The 23,816-nt window shown below is 35.7% G+C and overlaps 1 protein-coding gene across 2 annotated transcripts in view; it reads right to left on the reverse strand.

Annotated features, from left to right (window-relative positions):
• Positions 1-526: 526 nt before the first annotated feature.
• Positions 527-23,816, reverse strand: part of KANK4 (KN motif and ankyrin repeat domains 4) — a 70,912-nt gene continuing 47,622 nt past the window's right edge. For both annotated transcript variants that reach the window (XM_081323214.1, XM_081323213.1), the window contains exons 4-10: positions 22,252-22,363; positions 17,364-17,591; positions 15,995-16,082; positions 12,573-12,792; positions 8,827-8,969; positions 6,085-6,285; positions 527-3,653 (exon numbers count right to left, since the gene is read on the reverse strand). In XM_081323214.1, coding sequence (XP_081179340.1) covers positions 3,552-3,653; positions 6,085-6,285; positions 8,827-8,969; positions 12,573-12,792; positions 15,995-16,082; positions 17,364-17,591; positions 22,252-22,363 — 1,094 coding nt within the window. In that variant the 3' untranslated portion in view covers positions 527-3,551. The remainder of the gene's footprint in view (positions 3,654-6,084; positions 6,286-8,826; positions 8,970-12,572; positions 12,793-15,994; positions 16,083-17,363; positions 17,592-22,251; positions 22,364-23,816) is intronic.

A 23,816-nucleotide genomic window follows, 5' to 3' on the forward strand; every position in this document is an offset into this window, starting at 1 on the left:
TTGCAATGGTCATAAGTGTGAAAACCAATCATAAGTCAGTTTTTTTCAGTGCCATTGTAACTTTGAACAGTCACTAAACAAATGGTTGTAAGTCAAGGACTGCCTGTACATTTTACTTACCCTCTGGGTGGGCTACTCAGTAAATGGAATCAGGCAGCAGCTAAAGGATCACATCACATTTCATTTCCCCAAATTTGGGGTTTCCAAGAGTTTTGCTTAGTGAAACCAAGGAGCAGATATTTGCCCGAAAACACCTTTCACATGAAGCCATAATGAGAAAGACTACAAAACCCAATTATGAAACAATAATCAAACAACAATCATCCTTGCAAGGAAGTTTAAATTAATTTGCTCTTTGTGCTTCACTTACCAAAAAATAAATCCCCAAGGAAAAAGCAGTACTTGTATCAAAGTACTGTTCTCAAGCCTCCAGAGAAAAATATAATTCATTTTGAGTGGTTGATCAGATACAAATGACATGACATAAAAGTGCTGCGTATGTAATCATTCCAAACAGACAGAGAACAAAGTCGTTGTGCTTTTTAATATATAAGAAATAATGTGTGCCTTTGGATTGAATACATTCATTTTTCTAAATACAAAATAGGCAGGCTATTGCTATTCATATGGACTTACATTTTTATTACAAGCTAAGCTCAATTAGATTTAAATGAACCCATGCATTTCTTTTTAATGTCAAAACTAGAGTTTTTACACAACTTCACTCCTGTTTCTTCATATTTATTTTTAACATTAATCCCCTAATTTCAGAAGAAGCATTTAGTCTCATTTTTATTAAATCATTTGTAATCATTGACCTGGTGATCTGCTAGGGTTTAATAATAGATTCTAATCTACCTTTTTCCGGGCCCTGTCTGATATACAGTAGTGGCAAAAATTTTGGAAACCTTTTGGGAAAAGTGTATTTTTGAGGTTTGATGGCTAATAACACCACTTTGTTTTGGAGTAGTACCATAAAATTATATATCAATGGAAAGATAATTTAATCAAGAATGTAATGCAACAGAGTTTGTTCAATTATTTGTACTGTATTCTATGAAAAGTTATAGCCAAATAACCAGACAAAGGAAGCACAACTTGCTTAGGTTGATATCAGGTAGCTTTCCTTCATCTGATTATAGCCAATGAGCATGAGTGTTTAGAGAGACAATCAGGTGTCATCTTGTTTTGGCAATGAGCCAATTAGATTAAAGTAGGATTCAGTTATTGATGTAATGTATTGAAGCTGAGAGGAGGACATTTGTCAGTGTGTTAGGCGAACACTATCAAATTGGTTGGTTTTTTCCCCCCTTTCATTTAGTGAGCTTGCAAAATGTAATAAAATTAAAGTAATGGTGCAAAGAGTTGACTGGTTGTCCAGAAAGCAATGTAAAATAGTATTATTAAGTGAACAAGGCTACAGTTATAAAGAAATTAGAAGAAAAATTGGTGGAAACTTAACCAAAGGTGACATTTCTACTGTACACTTTTCCCAAAAGTTTTCCACAATTTTGGCCACTACTGCACTGAGTTTTGAATACTTGTTCTTACAGCCATATATGTCAAGTCAACTGGATTAATATGTAAAGGATATCTTAATCTATATTTACTGCGTGCTGAGAAAGGAATGATCACCGGTACCTACCAAAATCAATACTAATAAATAGCACAACTTATAAATTAACTGAATTTTGCTTTGAAACAGCTGGTTAAAAAAATAGCATGCATTATCTATTTTATGAGTATTGCTTTACTACTGTGCTTATAGCTAATTCAGAAACATCATCTGCCTTAGGAGCAAAATACTAGACGTTCATTTTAAAAGCAGGATCACTATTCTCAGCTAATTCAATACATTGATTTTTCTGGGACTGTAGGAACTCACAATGAGGGTCTACATTTTAATGCCATGTCTTCTTATTTATCTGCCTGGTTGTGCCTAGCTTTGCAGTGGATAATGTGAATTTTGATCTGTTCTTTGTCACCCTTCCCAGAAATCATAAGCTATTAGCACAGGCAGAAGAGCAAAGCATGAAAACATAGCATTCCTAAAAATAAATTTCCTAATTTTAGGAATGCTATGCTATCATGATATGCTATTCTGCCCATGCTAGTAGCCAGGGCTTTTTTTGTCATAGAACGTCCAGAACAGAGTTCTGGCACCTTTTTTGGATGGAACCTTGTAGGGTAGGCAAGGCGGCTTGTATGACGTGTGTGAGTTCCAGCACCTTTTTTTTTTTTTTACAAAAAAAGCACTGCTAGTAGGTAATGGTTTCTGGTAAGAGTGGCAAAAAACAGATCAAAATTTCACATTATCCTCTGTAAAGCTAGGCATACAGAATATGGAAGACAAGGATGGGCTAGATCTCACCACTGCATCCAGAGTACTATTTTCACAATAGTTTTCTTGTGAGACCAGCTCCATGTTCTAAATTTGTACAAAATGGGAACATTATACAAGCTTTTTCAAAGGATAGTGCCTCATGACATCTAGGTCAGTGATCACCAACCTTTCCGGCTTTGTGGACTGGCAGTGGTAGTGGCAGCAGTGTGTGTGGGGGGGAGGGCAGGGATGATTCCACACAAGTGGTGGGTAAGCTCATATGTGCCGCTCACACAAATGGAGTTTCGTGTGCACATGCGCTTACCCACCACTTGTATGGCCCAATTCCAAACAGGCCACCGCTCAGGATTTAGGGACTCCTGATCTAGGAGATTTTCAGGGATAACAGTTTCAATGCAATTTATACTAATAAAAATGCTCTGGTCAGCATTGTGATCAAGCCCAAACTATTTCCTTAAATAGTCCCTTCTCTAGTGAAAACAAGATCTGGCACTTAACCGATTCCCTTCCACAACAATGAATTGATTTCTGGAATTAAGTAACCTTTGGTAGCCTCAAGCTGAAGCCAATAAGAGAATCAAGAGGAGTGACCTTGCAGGAAGACTGTAATCAGTTTATCTGCTTTACTAGATCATAGTATCCCGATAATTCATATAAACTGATCTAGAATCAGATTATCCAAATAAACTGTCAAAATAGGCTAATATCTTACAATATCTTCACTGAACTGCTTTGGTGTGTTCATAAAATTTTTGGAAGCACTTTATCCTTATAAACAGGTTGCCATCATTCTAGGCAACTGAAGTCATATGTCCAGAGTCAACAAATAATTAGTGCTTTTCACAGGTAACCTCTTAATGTTTTTCACATTTGAAAAATGAAAAAAATAGGCTGACATCTCCCCCTTAAGAAGGCAACATTTTTTGGGGGGGAAAGAATAATTATTAATACAAAAGCAATGCAATAATCTAATTCTCATTTCTTTTAGTGGTCACAGGTCAGGAGTATAAAAGCAGCTTAGAAGAGCGATTCATTTATGAGGAATGTATGCAAATAAATTGCCATATTTCCTTTTTTTATATAAGTAGATACATCGGTAGTTATCAGCTAAATCATTGGCATATAAAGTGGTTACAGAGTTGGCTAATACAATAGGTCTTTTGTTGTGAATTTCTCATTCAATCAAATACAGTTTTTCCATTTCCTTTTATGTATTCAGAGATTGAGTATGATGTATGTGGCTCCGTAGGAACTCTACAATTTCCATGTGGGCAGATTTCAAAGCCAGGGACAAAGCAGAATTGCCAGCCTACATAATGAAGAACAAAAAAAGGGAGATTATTGTGCCAGCTCTCCTAAACTCTTTACTTTTTCCAGATAGCAGACATACCCAGATGCTCTCTGAGCTTGGTTATCTTCCTGCAGACATTTCATTACCAAACTAGGTAACATGATCAGTGCTCACTGATGATATTACCTAGCTTGGTAATGAAATGCCTGATAGAAAGCAATCAACCTCAGAGATCACCAAGGACCCCATAATTCAATCCGGAGCTACAAATATTCTCTTCTATTGATATCATTTCTCTCTCTCTCTCTCTCTCTCTCTCATCATCCTCTTTATCTGTTCTGGATCATTGGTAGCAGGTATGAATTTATATTTTAAATTAGGCATCTGAAGTACAGGTTGACTTTGCTTGTCAGAAGGTCACAAAAAGTGATCACACAATTCTGAGACACTGCAGCTGTTGTTAAGCATCTGAATGTAAACCCCATGACTATGGGGATGCTGCAAGGGTCATAAATCACTTTTTCAGTGCCGTTGTAATTTCAAATGGTCATTAAATGAACTGTTGTAAGTTGAGGACTATCTGGACACATACTCATTCATAAAGTGGCAGCCCACCATTGGCTAGTTAAATCAAATTTTTACTGTGAATAAAACAAAGAGTTCGATAACAAAATGCTTGACAACATGGAAGCCAGTATGGTCCAATAATAAAATGTTAGATAAATAGTTTGATTTCTTTTGATTTTTACAGAACCATATATCTCTTTACAAAATCAGTCCTCTGCTCATGGAGTGGACCGCTAATTAATGGAACAGCTCCTTTATCTCAATAGCACTGACTGGATATAGAATAAACATGAGCTATTTCTGAAGAAGGATGCTGATGGTTTCCAGCTGCCTCACTGCTTATGAAATTACAGGCACATTATAAATCATTGCCCTGCCTTAGACCTAGTTTGCATATTGTGCTTCCAAACCAGGCACTTTCACAATGAGTCCAAACTTGATAAGACTCATCTGTACCTAATTATAGCCTTTTCTTCAGGTTCCATCAGAAAAGTAAACAAAAGTTTTTTTCCAACATAAATCAAACTATGAACAAAAGATAAGCTGGGATGTATTTAGTCTAGCTGAGTTATTTTCCTGAACAGAAACTGCTCTCACACCCAGAAAACTGACCATCAGTTTTATGGAGGTTATTTAATAAGTTCTGATTAATACATTTGAAAGAATCTAGACTGACATTCCATCAATAGCTAGGTAAATCATTTTTTTGCTGTGAGTAAAACAAAGAGTTACTCAACATAATGTATGAGAACATGGAAGCCAGCATGGTCCAATATTAAAATGTTAGATAAATCTTTTGATTCATTTCTATGTTTAGTTCTATGAATAGTTATTCACGAAGTTTTTCATTGAATTTGCTGAGTGTTGTATATACATCATCTTTTATTTTAGGTCCACTCAACACTTAACTAATTCAAATAGGGGATTGATAAATCTTAAATAATAACTGATATATTGTCATTTTAAAGATTCTTAAATTTGGTTCAGAATGCAGGGGAAATTAGCAAGGGTATTACTTTGCACCCATGAAGAATTTTAGTTTGCAATCTGTATTTTCAAACAAAGCATGTATCAACATAGTCAATCTTGTTATATCATGAATTTTTAATCTATAGATACTATAAAAATTGTTTGCTGGCATGCTTGTTTTACTCCATCATGATGCCAATTACACCATGTGATTTAAATTACCAGTGCATATATAATTATGGTGTTTATGGGTATTATATCCACACAAACTCACGCCAATCTGTGACTGAGTAAAATAATTATTTGAAAGAACTATACCCCTTATACAATGTACTCCCTTTTAAAGGATCTAACAGTCAAATCAAGAGCAGATTTATCTGAATAACATAGATTTCTATAAGAATGTCTGCATTCTGAGGAAAAAAAAACCCATCCATATTAGTGGTTCCTAAACTCTTAAACTGAAACTTGCTGGGGTTAATTCCTAGCAAGCTTATTTTTCAATATGGCTGAAACTGCTGGATCTTTTTTATTTGTTTTTAATTTTATAATTGACACAAAAGAAGCAAGCAAATAGCTTTAAAAAGCACACAATATAATATTGTGAAAATATAGCAATATCTGTTCTCTGTAAAAAAATTTGTAAATACCATATTAACAGATTGCCAATAATGCCATGTTTAGAAAGCTTGTTAAAACTCGAATAATCTTAAGCCAAAAAGACCTCTATACCAGATCTTTTAAAATAACCACACTTTTATTAAATCAAAAGAATGACAAATTTCATCCAACTGGGCACCCCTTCAAATAGCTGTCATTATGGAAACAGCCCTAGTCCAAATAATTTTGTAAGTAAGAACTTATATGGAGCACATAGCCCAAAATATGTGAGGAAAAATCTTATTTTTCTCACCTTGTCCACTAATGTAGGATCACAGCCTGAATGAGATGAAAGAAGTTTCACCATCTCCAAATTACCATGTTGAGAAGCCACCATTAATGGTGATAGGCCATCTTCATCCTGAAGATTTATCTCGGCATTGCATGACAGCAATGCTTTCACCATATCTTCTCTATCATGGCTCACTCCCAAAATTAAGGCAGTCTGTCCACCCTAGAAAATACCATTAAAGAGGGTTACATATCATGTACTCAGTTTTACTATACCATACTCATTCTCTTTAACCTCACTGGTAAAATACCAATCTGTAAGCAGCCCATCGGAATATATTATATACATTACGTTATAATCTTCTCTCCCTTTCTCTCCATTATTCATCTTACGCTAGTCATCTGATGTCGTGTTCCTCTGCATCTTCATTTTGCCTTTTTCTTTCCATATATATTTTTATTTTTTTATATTTATAAGACTTTAATCTAAAGTTTGCTTGCATTAGGAAAGTGTGCAATGATTCACGAATCTGCACACTGTCTTGCATCTTTTCATTTGGCATAGATGAATAGACAGATTTTTTCCAATTTTCAAGTTACTCCAGGTTAAATTTCTTGCTCTTGGCATTTTTGCCATTTGTCACTTTAGAGGCCTCATCACTTACAGTTAGCATTTCATCTATACCTTGCACAACCATTGTTCTTATTTACAAATAATTTACTGCCTATCATATGTAAATTTCAACAATTTCAAGTGAAATTGTTCTTGAATAGATTCCCAGACTAGAAATGTATTTACCATTCTACAATCCTGTGTGTAAATTATTTTGGTACAGCTTTTCTATTTTCCTTCAACCACATTTACTTTGTGTAAATCTTACAGTACTTTGGCAGCAAATGTCCATGTAATTCCTCTTAAAATTCTTCTTTAAAATACCTCTTCTTTTTTCATCTTGTTATTGTTAACATTTTTGACTTAGATTTCTTTTTTGGTCTTTTCTTACTTGATGTTGAAAGTTTATGTTCAATTATCACATATTTTTGCTGCAGAGACTATTCATTCCCCATTTTTTCCCTGACTGTGATAGCTCCTTTTGAAACCACTTGCATATTTTCTTCTTTGAAATCTTTGTTTTTTTTCCTATTTCTGTTTTCACAGTGCCTACCTCTTCCCATAGTGCCTAGGTTCTCTTTTGCATAACCTATGTGCAGAATGGGACAATTCAACACCCACGAGCCTGGTGCAGCCAGTTTGGGGCATCCTGCTTGCCACCACCAAGTCCCTTCTGCCAACTTGATGCCACCATTTATTTGCAGCGCATGTCAACACAGGAAAGTCACTGCAGGGTTAACTCGCTGCGGTCACCAGATAGGAAGCCATGCAAGTGAGCGGATGAGCAAGTGAGCAGGCTGTCAGAGAGGGGCAGTGATAGGGGGCCGTTGGATGGAGAACCGGGCAGGAGGGCAAGCAAGAGAGCAGCACCGAGCTAGTGGCATCAAGTTTTCATAGACCCACCTCTGTGAATCAATGGGTCCTTATATTGATCTTATATGTACAATATATAATGTATAATATATTATGTAACATATATATATATATATATATATATATATATATATATATATATTCTATAATATATGTTACATATGTATGTTACATATATATATATCATTTCTAATGATATAATGTAATATATATTACATATACTATATAATATATATATATTACAATACAGAATATACAGTTTTATACGATTGTATAGTCTCCAAATGAAATCTTGATAGCATAGCTAATCTCTTTAATTTTCAAAGAGATTTCAGACCACAACTATATAGGTATAACCTGTATACCCGTATATTTGTGATCTGTTTCACAATCTGTACCTATAAAAACTCTTAGTAGATTGTACCTCCATCTTCTGATTTTTAATTACTATTATTTTTAATCACTATTATTTGTGATCTGTTTCACAATCTGTACCTAAAAAACCCTTAGTAGATTGTATCTCCATCTTCTGATTTTTTTTTACTATTATTATGGGGTCAATTTTATTTATGCTGAGGTTAATCCATCTGTTAATGTCTAAGACTAGAAATAGAATGTGTGTTTACATGGTTTAAGCCACATATTGAACCAAAAGCATCTCCACAAAACCTTTCTGCAGCATTATGGCATTCACCCAATGTAAACCTTGATGTAATTCTAAGTTCCTCAATTTCTTAATTCTAATTACCTATGTGAGTAACTCTGTAAAAGTTGCATTCAGCAAATTTTGCTATTAGTAAAATGGACCAGATCCAATCCACCTAGGATTACTTATTCCTAAAATAACTAATTTAGTCTACTTCACTTCTATTTTAACAATTTAAAGTCTTCCTTGATTCATGCTCTTCACATTTTATGTTCCAGTCGAAGGAACCCTTTAGTACTGGCCCCTCAGTGATTAGATTCCTTGTGATGAAATTGTTTCCAGATCTACTCATGAAAGTTTAATGCTGTTTTCTATTAACTAGAGAAGGATGTTCTGATCTGATGAGTTTCATCATTTAACACCAAAACATCTCTAAATACTGTAACCATGTTCAGTTTTCTTAGCTACTGTATAAAAGTTTTTGTTCTTTTCCCCCCCTGGTTTTATTTTGGAGTTGTTTGTCCTAGATGATACATGCCTATCATTTAATAATAGACAAATAATGAAACATTATTGGAGAACATCATCAAAGTAGCCTTTGGAGTTAACAACAACAAAAAAATTAAATATACCTGACTAGCCTTTATATTGACATTGCCTTCTTGCAAGAGCTTCTTGACTACTTCCATTTCTTCCTTGGTCTCTGCTGATGCTAGTGGAGTGATCATTACTGCTGTATACCCAGCTTTATTTTGATAATCCACATCACAAACACCTGAAGAACAAAACAAAGATTTAGATATCAGTAATTGGAGAAGACTTTCCAAAATTGATTTATTTATAGTGTCAAAACCTGATCCTGCCTACCTAGTTTGAACTACTTCTCCTCTACTGAGCTGCTCTTCCACTGAGCAACTCTGTTCATAGAGAGGAAGAGGTTTCACTTCAGCTGAATGACTATTGTACCTACAAGAAGTTCCATGGTGTTACTGCCAACAAGGTTTCCACCAACAAGAATCAACAGGATTTCAAAGAAGCAAGAACAGCACAAGTAGAAATAGGAAGTCTACATTCTTCTAAGGAGCTCCCACATGTTTTGGGGGAAATGCTTAATTAAATTAGCAGCCAAAGCAACTGGGGATAGAGGCAACAAAGTATCTTTCACTAGATGCATAACTACAGTGAAACCCCAAAGTTCACAAGGTTATACCATTTGAAAATGGTCACAAGGCTTACAAAAGCAATGCATTCACATGCAGGAATATTAGATATTTAGGATACCTAATAACTACAACATGGAGTGACCTTGCTGTGGGCTAACCCAGAACCTCTACATTCTGACCTTCTAAGGAGATTCCACATGTCCTAGCACCTTCTAACAAAAACAATGTCAGTTATTGTACCCATATATTGATGCCCTTCACACCACAGAAAAGACCACAATCTGGTTTTTGTTATCTGTCTCCTTCCTTCAAAGTCAATAGGTAGCTTCAGTTCTGCCTAATACACATTTCAGTATCATTTCGGGCAGCAGGACCTATAGTTGCTATGTGAGTTGTGTAGCTGAACTCCTCTCTGACCCCAATTTAAGATGCATTCTTCACTATATTATTTAGTACAAATCTATTTCCTCATTACACAAACCAAAAAGATGTACAGATAATTGCATTAATGAAGAAAGCCTTTTCTGTTGCTTACATTTTAAGATACTAGATTTTATAAAGAATATTCACACGTTTATGGAAATTATCAGTCAACAAGGTCAATGTTGTCCCAAAGGTGCTTTTTCAAGAGATAGCTGGATTTTCTGAAGAAGATTCTTGGATGAGAAATGAAATGTCTTCAAAGAAAAACAAAGAAAGTCCAGTTGCCTCTTAAAAAAGCATCTTTGGGACAATACTCACATGTTTTTTCAGACCATGGGAAAATCATAATGGGAACTTCTCAAAATTTTGTTGTATTCCCACCCTTCATCAACTTTACTCCTTTGACCTTATTTAGAATCTACCTCCAACAAACACAGAAGCATAAAAAGGCATCTTAAATGAATAGCATAATGAGGAATTATTGATTAATTTCAACTCATCCCAGGAAGGGTAATTATTAGTCAGGATTTTTGAACACATTTGTAAAGTATTTTCAGAATATTTTTGTTGATATATAAGATCTTGATATTTTGCAAACATAAATAGGCCCCTAAGTAATAGTGACACTTTTTATCTCTGGTCAGCAGAGGTCAGTAGTATGCAAAATTATTTAGACAATTAATGCCAACTTGAACATCACCCAAGAAAATATGCTGAGATAATAAACAGAATTGCAATTTCATTCAGAATATGTTTCCATACAGTTGGATTCTGGACAAAAATTAATAAATAGGAAGTAATAGAGCAAGTAAGAGTTACCTTCATTAGGCAAATATGGATTAGAGCCAGATTTAGTCCAACAGAACCAACTCACCGAAATCTTTTAGGATGTAAACTAGATTTTATCCATCATGTCGGATTGAACGTCTACATTTTCCATGTATTTCCTGTACTCTTATCAGATACTGATTGCCCTAACCATCATACATGCAATCCATCCAACCATCCTTTTTTTTCTGCTAAACTTTCAAATAACCATAGGGGTAGAATTCCTCAAAGAAAGAGGCAAAGTAAAAGAACAAAAGAACAGACTATAGTGAGTAAAGAGTAAAGAGTAAAGAAAAAGGTAGTTCAGGAGCAGAATACGTGCTTTTTAAAGAAATTATCCCAAGAAGCAAAGATGATAAAGACATTTGCTTGCAGTCAGTTAGAGAAGAGAAATACAGGGTGTCCTTTAAGCACTGAATCATTACTAGAACTTTAGATCATTCTTCCTTTTTTTCATAAAGACTTGAAACAATTTAGTATTTAAAGTCCATGTGTAGCTCTGAACATAATTGCCCGAGGGCAGTCTACTGGCAGAACAAAACAGCCTTGTTTGAATCTTCTGGAGCTGTTAGGAAGTTTTAGCGCAACAATTGATTTATAGACACTTATGATAATATGCCACTTTCCTAACATTTTATAGATTGTCATGCCAACTCAATAGTAACAAAGCTTCTTTCTTCTCAGTAGAAAATGCATTCATGTTTATTGGATGAGAATTTCACAAGACTTTTCTATTTGATCCAACGATCACTTCTCTTACAATCTTAAAAGCTTACAAGTAACAATTCCTAATTATGAAATATTAGTTCAATTCTTGACATAGAATATGTACTTTTGTTGCATGTACTCCTATACTCAATGTACCAAATGCCATAAAATATTTAAAAAGTTTCATTCACCTTCAGCTGCTAAACATAAGTAGGGAATATGGTTGATGCCTAAAGTACGAAACAATTTTCAACAAAATTAGATTGTGGAAATTCAATCATATGTCTGCTTTGTCAAGTCTACTGATTCTCAGGAATACAATAAGGGAAGACTCTCATGATTATTTGTTTGTTTTGTTAGGCTGCTCAATCCACAAAAAAATTCTAGCATAAGTCAAGAAAGCCTAAAGTTAAAACCTGAAGTTAATACCTAAAGCTAAAACCTAAAAAATAATGATAATTATATAAGTGTATTAGAAATCCACACACTTGAATAATACTTACATTATATCGGTATATGTAGAACCAGGGCTTTTTTTGTCATAGAACGCTCAGAACGGAGTTCCAGCACCTTTTTTGGATGGAACCTTGTATGGTAGGCAAGGTGGGTTGTATGACATGTGTGAGTTCCGGCACCTTTTTCTTTTACAAAAAAAGCACTGTGTAGAACTGAAACTCTTAAGTGTTATAACAATATATTAGACTATACTTTGTTTTTTTCTCTTGATTTTTAAACTTTTTAAAGCACTTTTTAATGCATTTTTGGGTGAATGTTTGTATTTGCATTGTAACTTTCTTTGGATTTTGTTCTTTTCCCTTTTCCTTCTCTATTACTACTAAAGAAATTTTTTAAAAAACTAATTTTAAAGATTGAACACCTAAAGCCTAAGGATAGAATATAATATAGTAATAAATGAGACTGGAATGACAGACAACAGAAATAGATAAAGAGCCTTTGATTTCTTCCATGTACAGTATACCATGTAGGAAAACAAACTTAGTAGAACATCCACCACAGTGATGACCAAACTGTGTCACAAAACCGTGATGCAATATACGCAGGTCCAACATTGGGAAATAAATATGAAAGGCAGGGGAGGGGTTGAGAGCACATTTGATCATTTTTCATCATGGCAGTTTGTACCACGCATCTATGGCACTGGATTTGGTGGTATAAATTGGAATGGAAAAGGCCAATTCTGTGGGACTTTTCAAAGCCCAGCCAATGGAAACAAAGCTTAAATTAGGGAGTCTTACCTGTCTCTAAAAGAAGCTTCACAATCCAAAAGTTAGAATGCGAAACACTGTAATGTAGGGCTGTGTTGCCATTTCCATCAGCTAAATTGACAATGACACTCTGTAGGTGGGGATGAACCGCCTCAATCTCCTGGAGGTAAGCTGCAACAATTTCAGGACAAGACGATTTCCTGCTCGAGATCCGGAACCACTCCTGACAGACAGTGCTCAATACATGCCTCTAAAAAGACCAGAATCTGATTTAGATTAATGGTGTTTGTAAATTATCCAACCATGTTTGTATTTTTTTTTTACTTCCAATCCAAACCACAAGAATCTCACTTTGACCTCTTGGGAATAAATGGGTTTTTTATTTATTAGGGAAAAATCTATGGCTTTATTTAAAAGCTATGAATAATATTGTATCTGAAATAACTGGATTGCTTGCAACTTTCTACTAGAAAGTTCCTTTCATTAAATTCTGAGGGGAATATATTCAAGAGTTGTCCCTTCAATTGTATCATATAGTCAGAGTACATATTTAAGAAACTATTTCTCTATTTCAGGTTCATTAATTTTAAGTGTTTTTATACGCCACCCAGGGTCTCTCCAACAGTGAGATGGGAAGCATATAAATATAATAAATAAATAAACCATGCACGTCTAGCACGTCTTCATGCTCTGTTGTGGAAATAAAATTATTGGGAGGATTTCTCTTTTTCCCCAAAAACTTTTTATATTTTCTGAAGAGTTCTTTACACTCTGTTCATTTGACACCCACCTAATTCTTCTAAAAGGATCACTTTCCACGCTTTCTGTTGTTTTTGTTCTCTGATGTAGCCCCTAAGATTATTGGATGAAGAAGAGTAAGGGTTCATAGTGTCATTGTGTTTAGCTACATTGCTTGAATTGATTATTAATTTATGACACCTCTATCTTCAGTATTTTACCTAGCTGGATTTTTTTAAAACTAATCTGCTACCAGATAAGTAAACCAAAATATTTGAGAGTCAGTGATGTTGGGGTTAAGATGCTGGAACAGAAACGAGGAGACCAGGAATTCTAGTTATCTAGTTAGACATGTAAGTGAATTGGATGACTTTAAGCCAATCACTCTCTCTTGGCCCACCCTTCAACATAGAGCTGTGGTTATGGGGGAAATAGTAGGATTTAGGTGATTTTGAATTGTGCGAAATAAAGGTAGGATATCAACCTAATTAATAAATGATTTACTTATCATTTAAAAACCAGTTATATTGAAAGTTGTTGGCCTGCCTTCACTTCCTTCCTAATGCAGAAGATAACCAGAATATCTTTTCACTATTTCCTAAGACACAGACTTCATGTTACAAATAATGCTATTTACTTCTGAAATGCATACATTGCCTCAATCCATTCAGATTTTAGGCAGTATCTATGTGTATATATTAAACATTACAGTTATTACAGTTAACTGGCAATTATTTCTGTTTGCACTTTGTTCAGAAGATAGACTTATTCTGGAGTCAGAATTTATTATATTTAATTAAACAACAATTGATAGGCAATGCTATTAAAAAACAACTTTTGCATCCTATAACTTTTGGGATGATTTGGGACAAACAAGATGTCATGTTAAACTTTCTACAAATAGATTACAATGACAGGTGGGTTTTTTTGTCTTACTATTATCGTTCTTCCTGTTAACTTCTTTGTCACTAACATAACATATAGAATGCAGGTCAACACCTAGATAATTGGCAATCACTATGGGATAGAAACAGGAGGTTAACGCTAGCAACCTCCTATAAAGAAAATCTGTACAAGATGTTTTATAGATGGCACCTTCCCCCTACAAGGCTAGCAAAAATAGGTAAAAAAATCTCACCGACGTGCTGGAAATGCAGAAGGCTTCCAGGGACTTACTATCACATGTGGTGGGAATGTTCAAAAGTGCAAAATTTTGGCAGCGAATAAAAAATTGATTGGAAGAAACATTAATACAAAAAATTGATTTAAAACCAGAAAACTTCTTATTAGGGATTATTAATGATAAACTCAGCAAAGCATCTTTCTACTTACTATTGCATATTTTAGCCGCAGCAAGATTGGCATATGCCCAAAAATGGAAAAGAAAAGAAACCTCCACTGAAGAAGAAATAATAAATAAAATTTTATCCTGCGTCGAAATAGACAGGTTAACTCTAGAGATTAAAAATAAAACTGAAACAGAGTATTATGAAATTTGGCAAAAATTGTACAATTGGTAAGGAGGATCGCTGAGATGACTATTGATTGATTAGTTGATAACCTAAGAACTTCTTATTAGCACCTATAACAGGACACAACCGAAAGATATGTAAATATAATGTTGATGACTGGAAGACGGTTTACCAAAAAATTTACAGATCTTATGTATACAGTTTGTTATACCCTGTCCTGTCATAGAATGTATTTTAAGCTTCTGTTTTTCTTTCTGTAACATAAGGTAATACTAATAGCAGTGTTCTAGCCAGGGAAGTTGAATCATGTCCACTTTTGTTTTTAAATGTACATTTAATAAAATTTTCTAATTAAAAAAAAAAGAATGCAGGTCAACAATTTGGGAAAAGATTTAGTACTATAAAAATTTTGGGAGGGCCTGTTCTGCAAGGGGTGGGAACTAATTTTGTAATAATATTAATCAGTACTCAGCTAGATGGGATAATATGTGTATATGTGTATAATGATTAAACATACATTGTCATATAATAAAAGATATAATGCAATGTAAGTTTTAAAAGGCTCCATGTCCTGTGTTTTCCTATTGTGTTCATACCACAAATTTCAGCATTTCTGAAAATTTCAGGGCTCATGCTAGCTAAAAAATTCTGTGGCATGCAGCTTAACTTTTCCTGAAAGAAACCAAGCACACATTGTACACATAAGGAATTGTAGTCCAAATGTGGATCTTAGCTACACATTATCCAATAAAGAAAAACAAAAGACATTGATCTCTCTCTCTCTCTCTCTCTCTCTCTCTCTCTCTCTCTCTCTCTCTCTCTCTCTCTCTCTCTCTCTCTCTCTCTCTCTCTCTCTCTCTCTCTCTCTCTTGGAATCCTTGTCTCACGTTGCAATCTCCTGCAGCCTCATTTTCTTTGTAGCTAAAAAAGGTTGGGGGTCAACATGTTCTAATGTGAGATTTGCAATGCATTTTTTTAACAAAAGAACTTAATTGTTGTCACTCACAAGGATAACATGGAGTTCATATATTTATGAATGTGTTATTTGCACTTACACTTAACTTAGTCATTAAATTCTACCCAAAAATGCAATGTGGTTTTTGAGAAGAGGAAGTTCAAAATTCCTATGGCTATTAACACTTAGTGCTCCTATATAAAATTAAACGTAAATTATAAGATTTTAAAAAAAGATAAAAAGAAACACATGATTAAAATGCAAGTGAGAGAAAAAAATAGGAATACCAGGAATTTGTCCTTTGTGGTCCTTATTTCTGACATGTTTTTGCTTAAGATCTGGCACCCTTTGAGAAAATCTCCTGAAGGTCTAAATCTGAAAATGAAAAACATAATTATCTGTGTTTACCTAAGATATACATAAGGAATGGTGATTGGGAATTGGAAAAAGTATATAGCTATGATAATGGACAAGGGGACCTTATTATGAATCTCTCAAGCCCTAAGTAACTTTTCTTTTTATTCCTTTACTACCAATGCTACTTTTATTATTAAGGCCCTTCTTTGTACACAAAAGTCTCCTAATGTATTGGAAAAGTTCAAAGCAGAAAGTCGAAACAGCAGTTAGGGCTACAGCAAGAATTTAAATCTTCCCTACCATAAGTATGTTAACAATACTGGCCACAATCCAATGGAGTGAAGCATGCTAGATTCAAATTTTCCTTAGATTATATTCATCATTTTCATACACACAATACCCTCCCTAGTTAGGAGCAGGGCTCCAGTTTATCATGGGTTTCCTTGAGAGAAGGTTTTTTCACAAGAATTATATAACTGCTGGTAAGTTACTGCATACATGAAGGTGGCATTGTCTACAGAATGGATCAAGGCTTTGATAGAGCAGAGGTGACCCAAAGGCTAAACATTAAATTCTCTCATCTGATTTTTTTTTCCTATTAGAGTGCAAAGTGCCTTTTTTTTCTCAGCATCACTATTCCAAAGTTAATTCTGCTAATTTAAACAGATGCTTATAAATATATTGCTAGCTTTGTAATTAAATATAAGGACTTAAATATACTTTTTACATGAAACCCAAGATCTGCTCAAACAATACAGGTAGTCCTCCACTTACAACCACAATGGAGCCCTAAATTTCTGTTAATAAGTGAAACAGTTGTTAAGTGAGTTTTGACACATTTTACTACCTTTCTTGCCAAAGTTGTTAAGTGAATTGAGGCAGTTGTTAAATTAGTAACACGGTTATTAATTGAATCTGGCTCCCCCATTGACTTTGCTTGTCAGAAGGTCGCAAAAGGTGATCACATGATCCCGGGACGTTGCAACCGTCATAAATATGAACCAGTTGCCAAGCGTCCAAATTTTGATCATGTGACCATGGGGATGCTGCAACAGTTGTAAGTGTGAAAAACAGTCATAAGTCATTTTTTTTCAGTGCAGTTGCAACTTTGAACGGTTACTTAATGAATGTTGATAAGTCAAGGACTACCTGTATCAATAAATATCATCCCTGTTCTAACTTTTTGTTATATGAACACATATTATTTTTCTCACTGTATATTTCACCTGCAGATAATGTTATGAAACACAAATTGTTGCGGACTGGTTGCTTGAAGTTAAACACAAAAGCTGTAATTACCGCTCAGCTTTTTCTTGCATTGTTGATTGTGTGGTTTCCTCTAGTTTTTCTGGATCACAGTCCTTCTTTGCACTTTGAGGAATGGCAGATGTTGATTGTTCACCTTCTTTGACATCTTCCCCCCAACTTTGCTCTTCATTCCCATGTTTTCTGTCCATCTCATTATCTGAATCACCTTCAAAGGAGTTTTCTTCACAGCTAGAATCTTCACTGGATGTGGTTTCATAACTGAACATGGACACCAGACATGACTTAAGTTTCTCTTTTGACAAGCAAATTGAGTAGTCAGCCCCAAATGTCTAACTCTAAAATTCATTCTATGCAAGACATTGTGGATTTAGGAGGCAAAGAAGTTGATACGTATGTTCTTTGACTTATTCTTGGTCAATTTTTATATTGCTCATAGTAATAAAATATATATCTGAAATTAGCATAACTTGGAACTCAGGGCTGACTTGAAAAATATTTTTTTATTGTAAAGCAGCCAGAGTCACTTAAGCTAATATGGAGAAAGAGAGAGAGAGAGAGAGAGAGAGAGAGAGAGATACTGTAGATGATAGATAGATAGATAGATAGATAGATAGATAGATAGATAGATAGATAGATAGATAGATAGATAGATAGATAGATATAGACAATATATAGAAATAATCCTCTTGTAAGAATTATAGTAACTTTTAAACTAGAGCTTGTTCTGAATAGTTTGCAGTACTATTCATGCAGAAGTATTAGGTGGCTGAGTTTATACGCTGTATGGTTTATTTATTCACAGTTGTTCAGTAAGTCACAATTGCCAGGATTCACACAAAACGCTAAGCCAATAAGATTAAAAACCTCAGGGGCTGAGTTCATGCAACATTCTGAACAAAAAGAAATCATATTTTGGCTTAGAGTAGTGTGTGCAATCAAGTATTTACTCAGCCTAAGTTGAATGGCAGTTAATTCCAAGGAAATGAGCACAAAAGTGGAGCTACCATGATTATTGACAGAATAAATTAATTCCCAGAAACACAGTCTTTCTATTGACTGCTAATGCCAAAAAGGAGGGGGGGAGAGAAGCGGCTGTTTTACCTGGAAATACACATGACAGACATCTGTCTCATTGTTATTTATTGCTGATGTCAAAGCAACACTGCCATTTTACCTTGAATAAAAATTCACTCTGTTAATCTATGCATTTCTGACATTCCTTTTTACTGCTTCCATGTAACAATAAATAGAAGAGGTGTTTGGCGCATATATTTGAATAACACATAATTTTGCTTGGGGGGGGAATGAGTATTCTAGGCCACAAAAAGGTCAACCAGATACATTCAGATAACTCAAACAGGGAAGGGGGAGGTTTCCCAGTTGCTCTGTAACAGCCTGACATTCAAGGCATGTTGCATCTAGCAGATAGTGATCAAGACAAGCAGCCACTGGTAGTCATTTGTGCATTTTTTAAAGCAAAACCACCTCTGTGTCAGAGCACTTTAAAGCCATTAGTCCTTGTATGACTATGCTCTTTTTATTGATTATGTTCTTCAGGTTTTTTTTATTATTTTAATTCCATTTATATCCCGCCATTCTCCGAAGACTCAGGGCGGCTTACAAGCTTAGCAGTTCCTGGAACTGAATCAAGGAGATGGATGCAATGGATGGAAACTAATCAAGGAGACAAGCAACGTAGAACTAAGAAGAATTTTCCTGGCAATTAGAACAATTAATCTGGCTTGCCTCCACAAATTGTGGGTGCTCCAACACTAGAAGTTTTTACAAAGAGATTGGACAACTATTTGTCTGAAATGGTAAAGGGTTTCCTGCCTGAGCAAAGGGTTGGACTAGAAGACCTCCAAGGTCCCTTCCAACTCTGTTATTCTATTTTATTCTGTTCCTGCATCAGTAAGTTACTTTTTAAAAACAGTTCTCTACAACAGGCTGTTCCTGAAAGTCTGCAAAATGTGGTCAAAGTAAATGCAAGGGAAATGGTTCTGAATTTGCAAATTAATTGTTATTAGCAGAATTGTCTTGACAATACTTGTTTTAAATTGTAAGGAGTTGCATTAAAAGGTTTTAGTGTGAGAAGAACCTTACAGTAAACCATGGAATTAGCTTGTATTTATTGCTTCATGAAGAAATCAATGTTTGCTTGAACTTCTTTTTGTATGTTTGATGATGCTATGACTAGAAAAATTCATATGGCTGAAACTCGATATGGAGGTACATTTAAAAATGAGAATAATGAAAGAAAAATTAAATTTCTCCCAATGCCATAATTAATTGGTTGCAGTATGGCACCTAAAACATCAATTTAGGTACAGAAGTAATCATAATGTTATGACCAATGATTAAGAGTACTGTGTACTTTCAAATTTTTGAACCAAAAAATTTCATTCCCATCAGATCTGTTGAGTAGGCTTATCTGAATTAGGTAACTAACTTACCTGAGTGTGAATTTAAGCAATAATTCTGTAGTTTACTGAATCATACCTATGTTTGTATACACCTAATTCTACTAAAATAATCTGAAACATTTCCACAAATACGACAAAACTGATATTTGTGATTTCCATGTATGAGCCCACTTGTTAATGAAGAAGTAATTTTAACTATTTAATGAGTGATATTAAATGGAACCAGATTGAGATTATTCTGCAAAGACTTTCCCCAAAAGTTTTTTAAAAAATGCTATTGTGGTTCACAATAAACCAAGCCTTAGTTATTTAACGCCTTGGCACACATTCCTGGATTGCTCCAACCCTACATCATTACTCTAGTAAAAGCACAAGGAAGAGATTTGTATCAACAATTATATCCAGATTCAGGAAAAATTTGATTAGCATTTAGTAAACAGCCCAAGACATTCATTTAAAGATTGCTTTTTCGGTATGTCAAGGCACAATAACTGCCTATTTCTTGCTAGTCATTATGAAGGAGGAGTGGGGGGGGGGAAATAGGATGACTCACTGCAGCCAACTCATCACTTTCAATTGGCCGTGGGACAACTTGCCATGACACAATTCCACACAGGATAACTGAATACAATAAATGTTATCCTCTATTGCTTCTTTGACATTATTTCCATTGACAAAAATGGAAATAATATCAAAGAAATAGTGGCGGATAACATTTATCGCATTGAATTATCCTGCGTGGAACTGTCCCACAATGAGTTGTCCCTTGGCAAGTTGGCCATGGCGAGATGTCTAGAGCAAGTTGTCCTAGACGCAGAGGAGGAGCAACACCCAATCCAAAAAAAACAGGCTATTATCTAGTGCAGAAATGAGTCTGTTTCCTCTGCTCAAATGAAGTCTTGGAATAATCTGCTAGAGGCAGGGACTCATGGCAAAGGAAGAGGGGCACAAACAGGAGTGAGCAAACTTTGGGATGGGGACAATACTGCATTAATATTTGGGGAAGCAAGACTTCATTGACTAGAGACTGCAATTTGGGGTGCTACATGCAGCCTAGGATCTCCAGGGGTCCATTAGTATTGTGCTGTATATGCCTACATTAGTTGTTGGTTTAGGAGATTAGATCTACCCTTCAGATACTTTTTCTTCCTCTTGATGTTTGTCTTTGCCTAACTTTCTTGTTTCCAGCAGTGATTGTTTTGCTTCTTGGAAGGAAAAGGAAAGCATTACTGTAATCCTGATTACATCGATACAGAAATAAATGGCCATTTGCCCCTACGTAGCCACATATAAACTCCTTCAACCATTGCCAAGTGTAGAAATCCAAAGAGGAAGAAGTTTAAACTGAAGGCTAAATATAATAACAGTGTGGCACAAGATATGTGAGACAATATAAAGTAAAGGTAAAGGTAAAGGTAAAGGTTCCCCCGCACATGCGTGCTAGTCGTTTCCGACTCTAGGGGCCGGTGCTCATCTCCGTTTCAAAGCCGAAGAGCCAGCGCTTGTCCGAGGACGTCTCCGTGGTCATGTGGCCGGCATGACTAGACGCCAAAGGCGCACGGAACGCTGTTACCTTCCCACCGTGGTGGTCCCTATTTTTCTACTTGCATTTTTACGTGCTTTCGAACTGCTAGGTTGGCAGAAGCTGGGACAAGTAACAGGCGCTCACTCTGTTACGCGGCACTCAGGATTCGACCCGCCAAACTGCCGACCTTCTGATCGACAAGCTCAGCGTCCTAACCCACTGAGCCACCGCGTCCCTTAATATAAAGTAAGTAATGCATAATGTAGACAATAAAGTAACAATAATAGTGTGGTGTACAGGTTATGACTTCTCATCCAGAAGCTGTTCAAACCTGTGATGGCGCTGAACAAGAGGGACTTATGAGCAATCCTCAGAGTTTTCCTGTAGTCAGTTACGATATCTGTGATTACAATTTCTGATGTTCCTTGCCGACTTCCCACAAGCAAAGTCGATCGGGAAGCCAACAGGAAATCAGAAGTTGCAGTCATGTGAGATCCACGCTTAACAACCTCTGCAGTCCTTGCTTAACTATGGCAATCAGGATTGCTGGAATTGTCAGGGTTTCATGATGTGATCATGTGACACTGCATTTTACAACCCCATCACTTAGCCGGTCCCAATTGTCATCATAACCTGAAAGCTACCTGTATTGAGGCTTACTGCATAGTCTATTACTCATTCATTCATTCATTGGAAAGAGTATCATTTCTCTTCTGAAGCATGGGCTCAGCTTCTCCTTGATCTCTAAGCAAGGAATCACATTAGGCTTGAAGCAGGAAGATACGAGTTCTATTAATTACATTCTCTTTATTGCTTCTTGGCAATTTTTGACAGCGATCTAATCCACAGTAGAGTGTAAGAGGAATAAATGAAGTTACATTTAATCAGACGTGTCCGTATCATTTTGGGTACACATGCAATGAAGCATTATAAAGGAAAAGGCAATCTTGTCCCTTCCACTGATGCTTACCCACCATTTACCCCAACAAACTGAAGGTTCTTTTTGGTGCCATTACTTCCTTCGTGGAAACCAGCTTCTTTCTTTTTCATAATAGATTTCAGACTTGTGCTTGGAGAGATTTCTGATAGAAATAAGTTTTAAAACAATTATATAAAAATGTTAGCATCACCGCTCTTTCTTAATATTACCATATATGTTGCAAATGTTGAGTTCTACTGCCATTTTTTTCCCCATGCCAGATGTTCACGATGGACATTCCTAGGTGGTCAGGACTTCATGCAGCCATCATGCATTCTTCCCAACATACAGGAACTCTCAAGCTAACATAGAAGATGCGGCAGAAAAATCTTCCATGTTGTTCTCTACAGTGAGTCATACAAACACATTATGGCAGCTGAAGTCTTTTACAAAGAATTGTGACAACATAAGAACAAGAATTGAGGATACTGTGAGCAACCAAGAAATAAACACAGGGTCACTAAACAAATCACTCCAGAGGTACAAATAACCAGGTTCAAATTGTCTTACTTTGGACACATTAGGGGAAGACTTAGCTCTCTGAAGAAGGCTGTATTGTTGGGAAGGTGGGATGAAAGAGGAGGACAACTAGTAGCAAGGTGGGTGGGCTCTGTTAAATTGGTGATGATTTGGACAACTGGAATCCCTGAAAGACCATAGTGTAAGGACAGATTATTATGGAGAAAATCTACCTGTGTCATTGCTAAGAGTCAGCACTAATTTGAAGCATCATGTTCAGATGGAAGATGCTATGAGTGACAACAGACATTATTCCCCTTTTCCCCCATTGCCCTGAATTGACTCACTGATGGTTTGACTCATTTTTCAAGCTAACTTTTAATTGTCATCTTTCCAATTGGGCTGATAAAGAGCTGTAAGTGAATAGGAAAAGAACTGAATCAAACAACAACAGTTCTCACCATACAGCATTTCTCTGAAAGGCAACAAGGAAGCATACGGGAGTGGTATTAGGCAGCAGTGAGATATTAGACATCCAGCTGTCTACACAAAGTAGTCCAGTCTACACTCCAGTCTGTTGCCTTTGGACATAGTGAAGGATGTTGTCCCATGATCAGTCTAAGGTGCCTCGAGAAGGTATCATGTTGTCTATCAATACCACCAAGTACATTTCTTGAGCTAGTCCTACTCCAGATGACAAATTGCCAACTGCAGAACCAGGGCAACTAATCTGAGATATTCTAGATAATGTTTGTTTGTTTGTTTGCTTGCTTGCTTGCTTGTTTACTTACTTACTTGTATCCCATCTTTATTATTTTTACAAACAATCCAACACATCTTCTTTCTCCTATTTTCCCTACAAAAACAACAATCCTGTCAGGTGGGTTAGGCTGCGAGAGAGTGACTGGCCCAAGGTCACCCATCTGGCTTTCTTGACTAAGGCAGGACTTGAACTCATGGTATCTCACTTTCTAGCCTGGTGCCTTAACCAACAGACCAAACTGGCTCTTATCCACAATGAAAAAGTCTACCAGAGTTCACATTTAGTATAAAATGTTAATAACAGTATCTTTTGCTACAAGACACTCTTTGGTTGT

Source organism: Vipera berus (genome assembly GCF_964194415.1).
Source record: "Vipera berus genome assembly, chromosome: 3".
NCBI lineage: Eukaryota > Metazoa > Chordata > Lepidosauria > Squamata > Viperidae > Vipera > Vipera berus.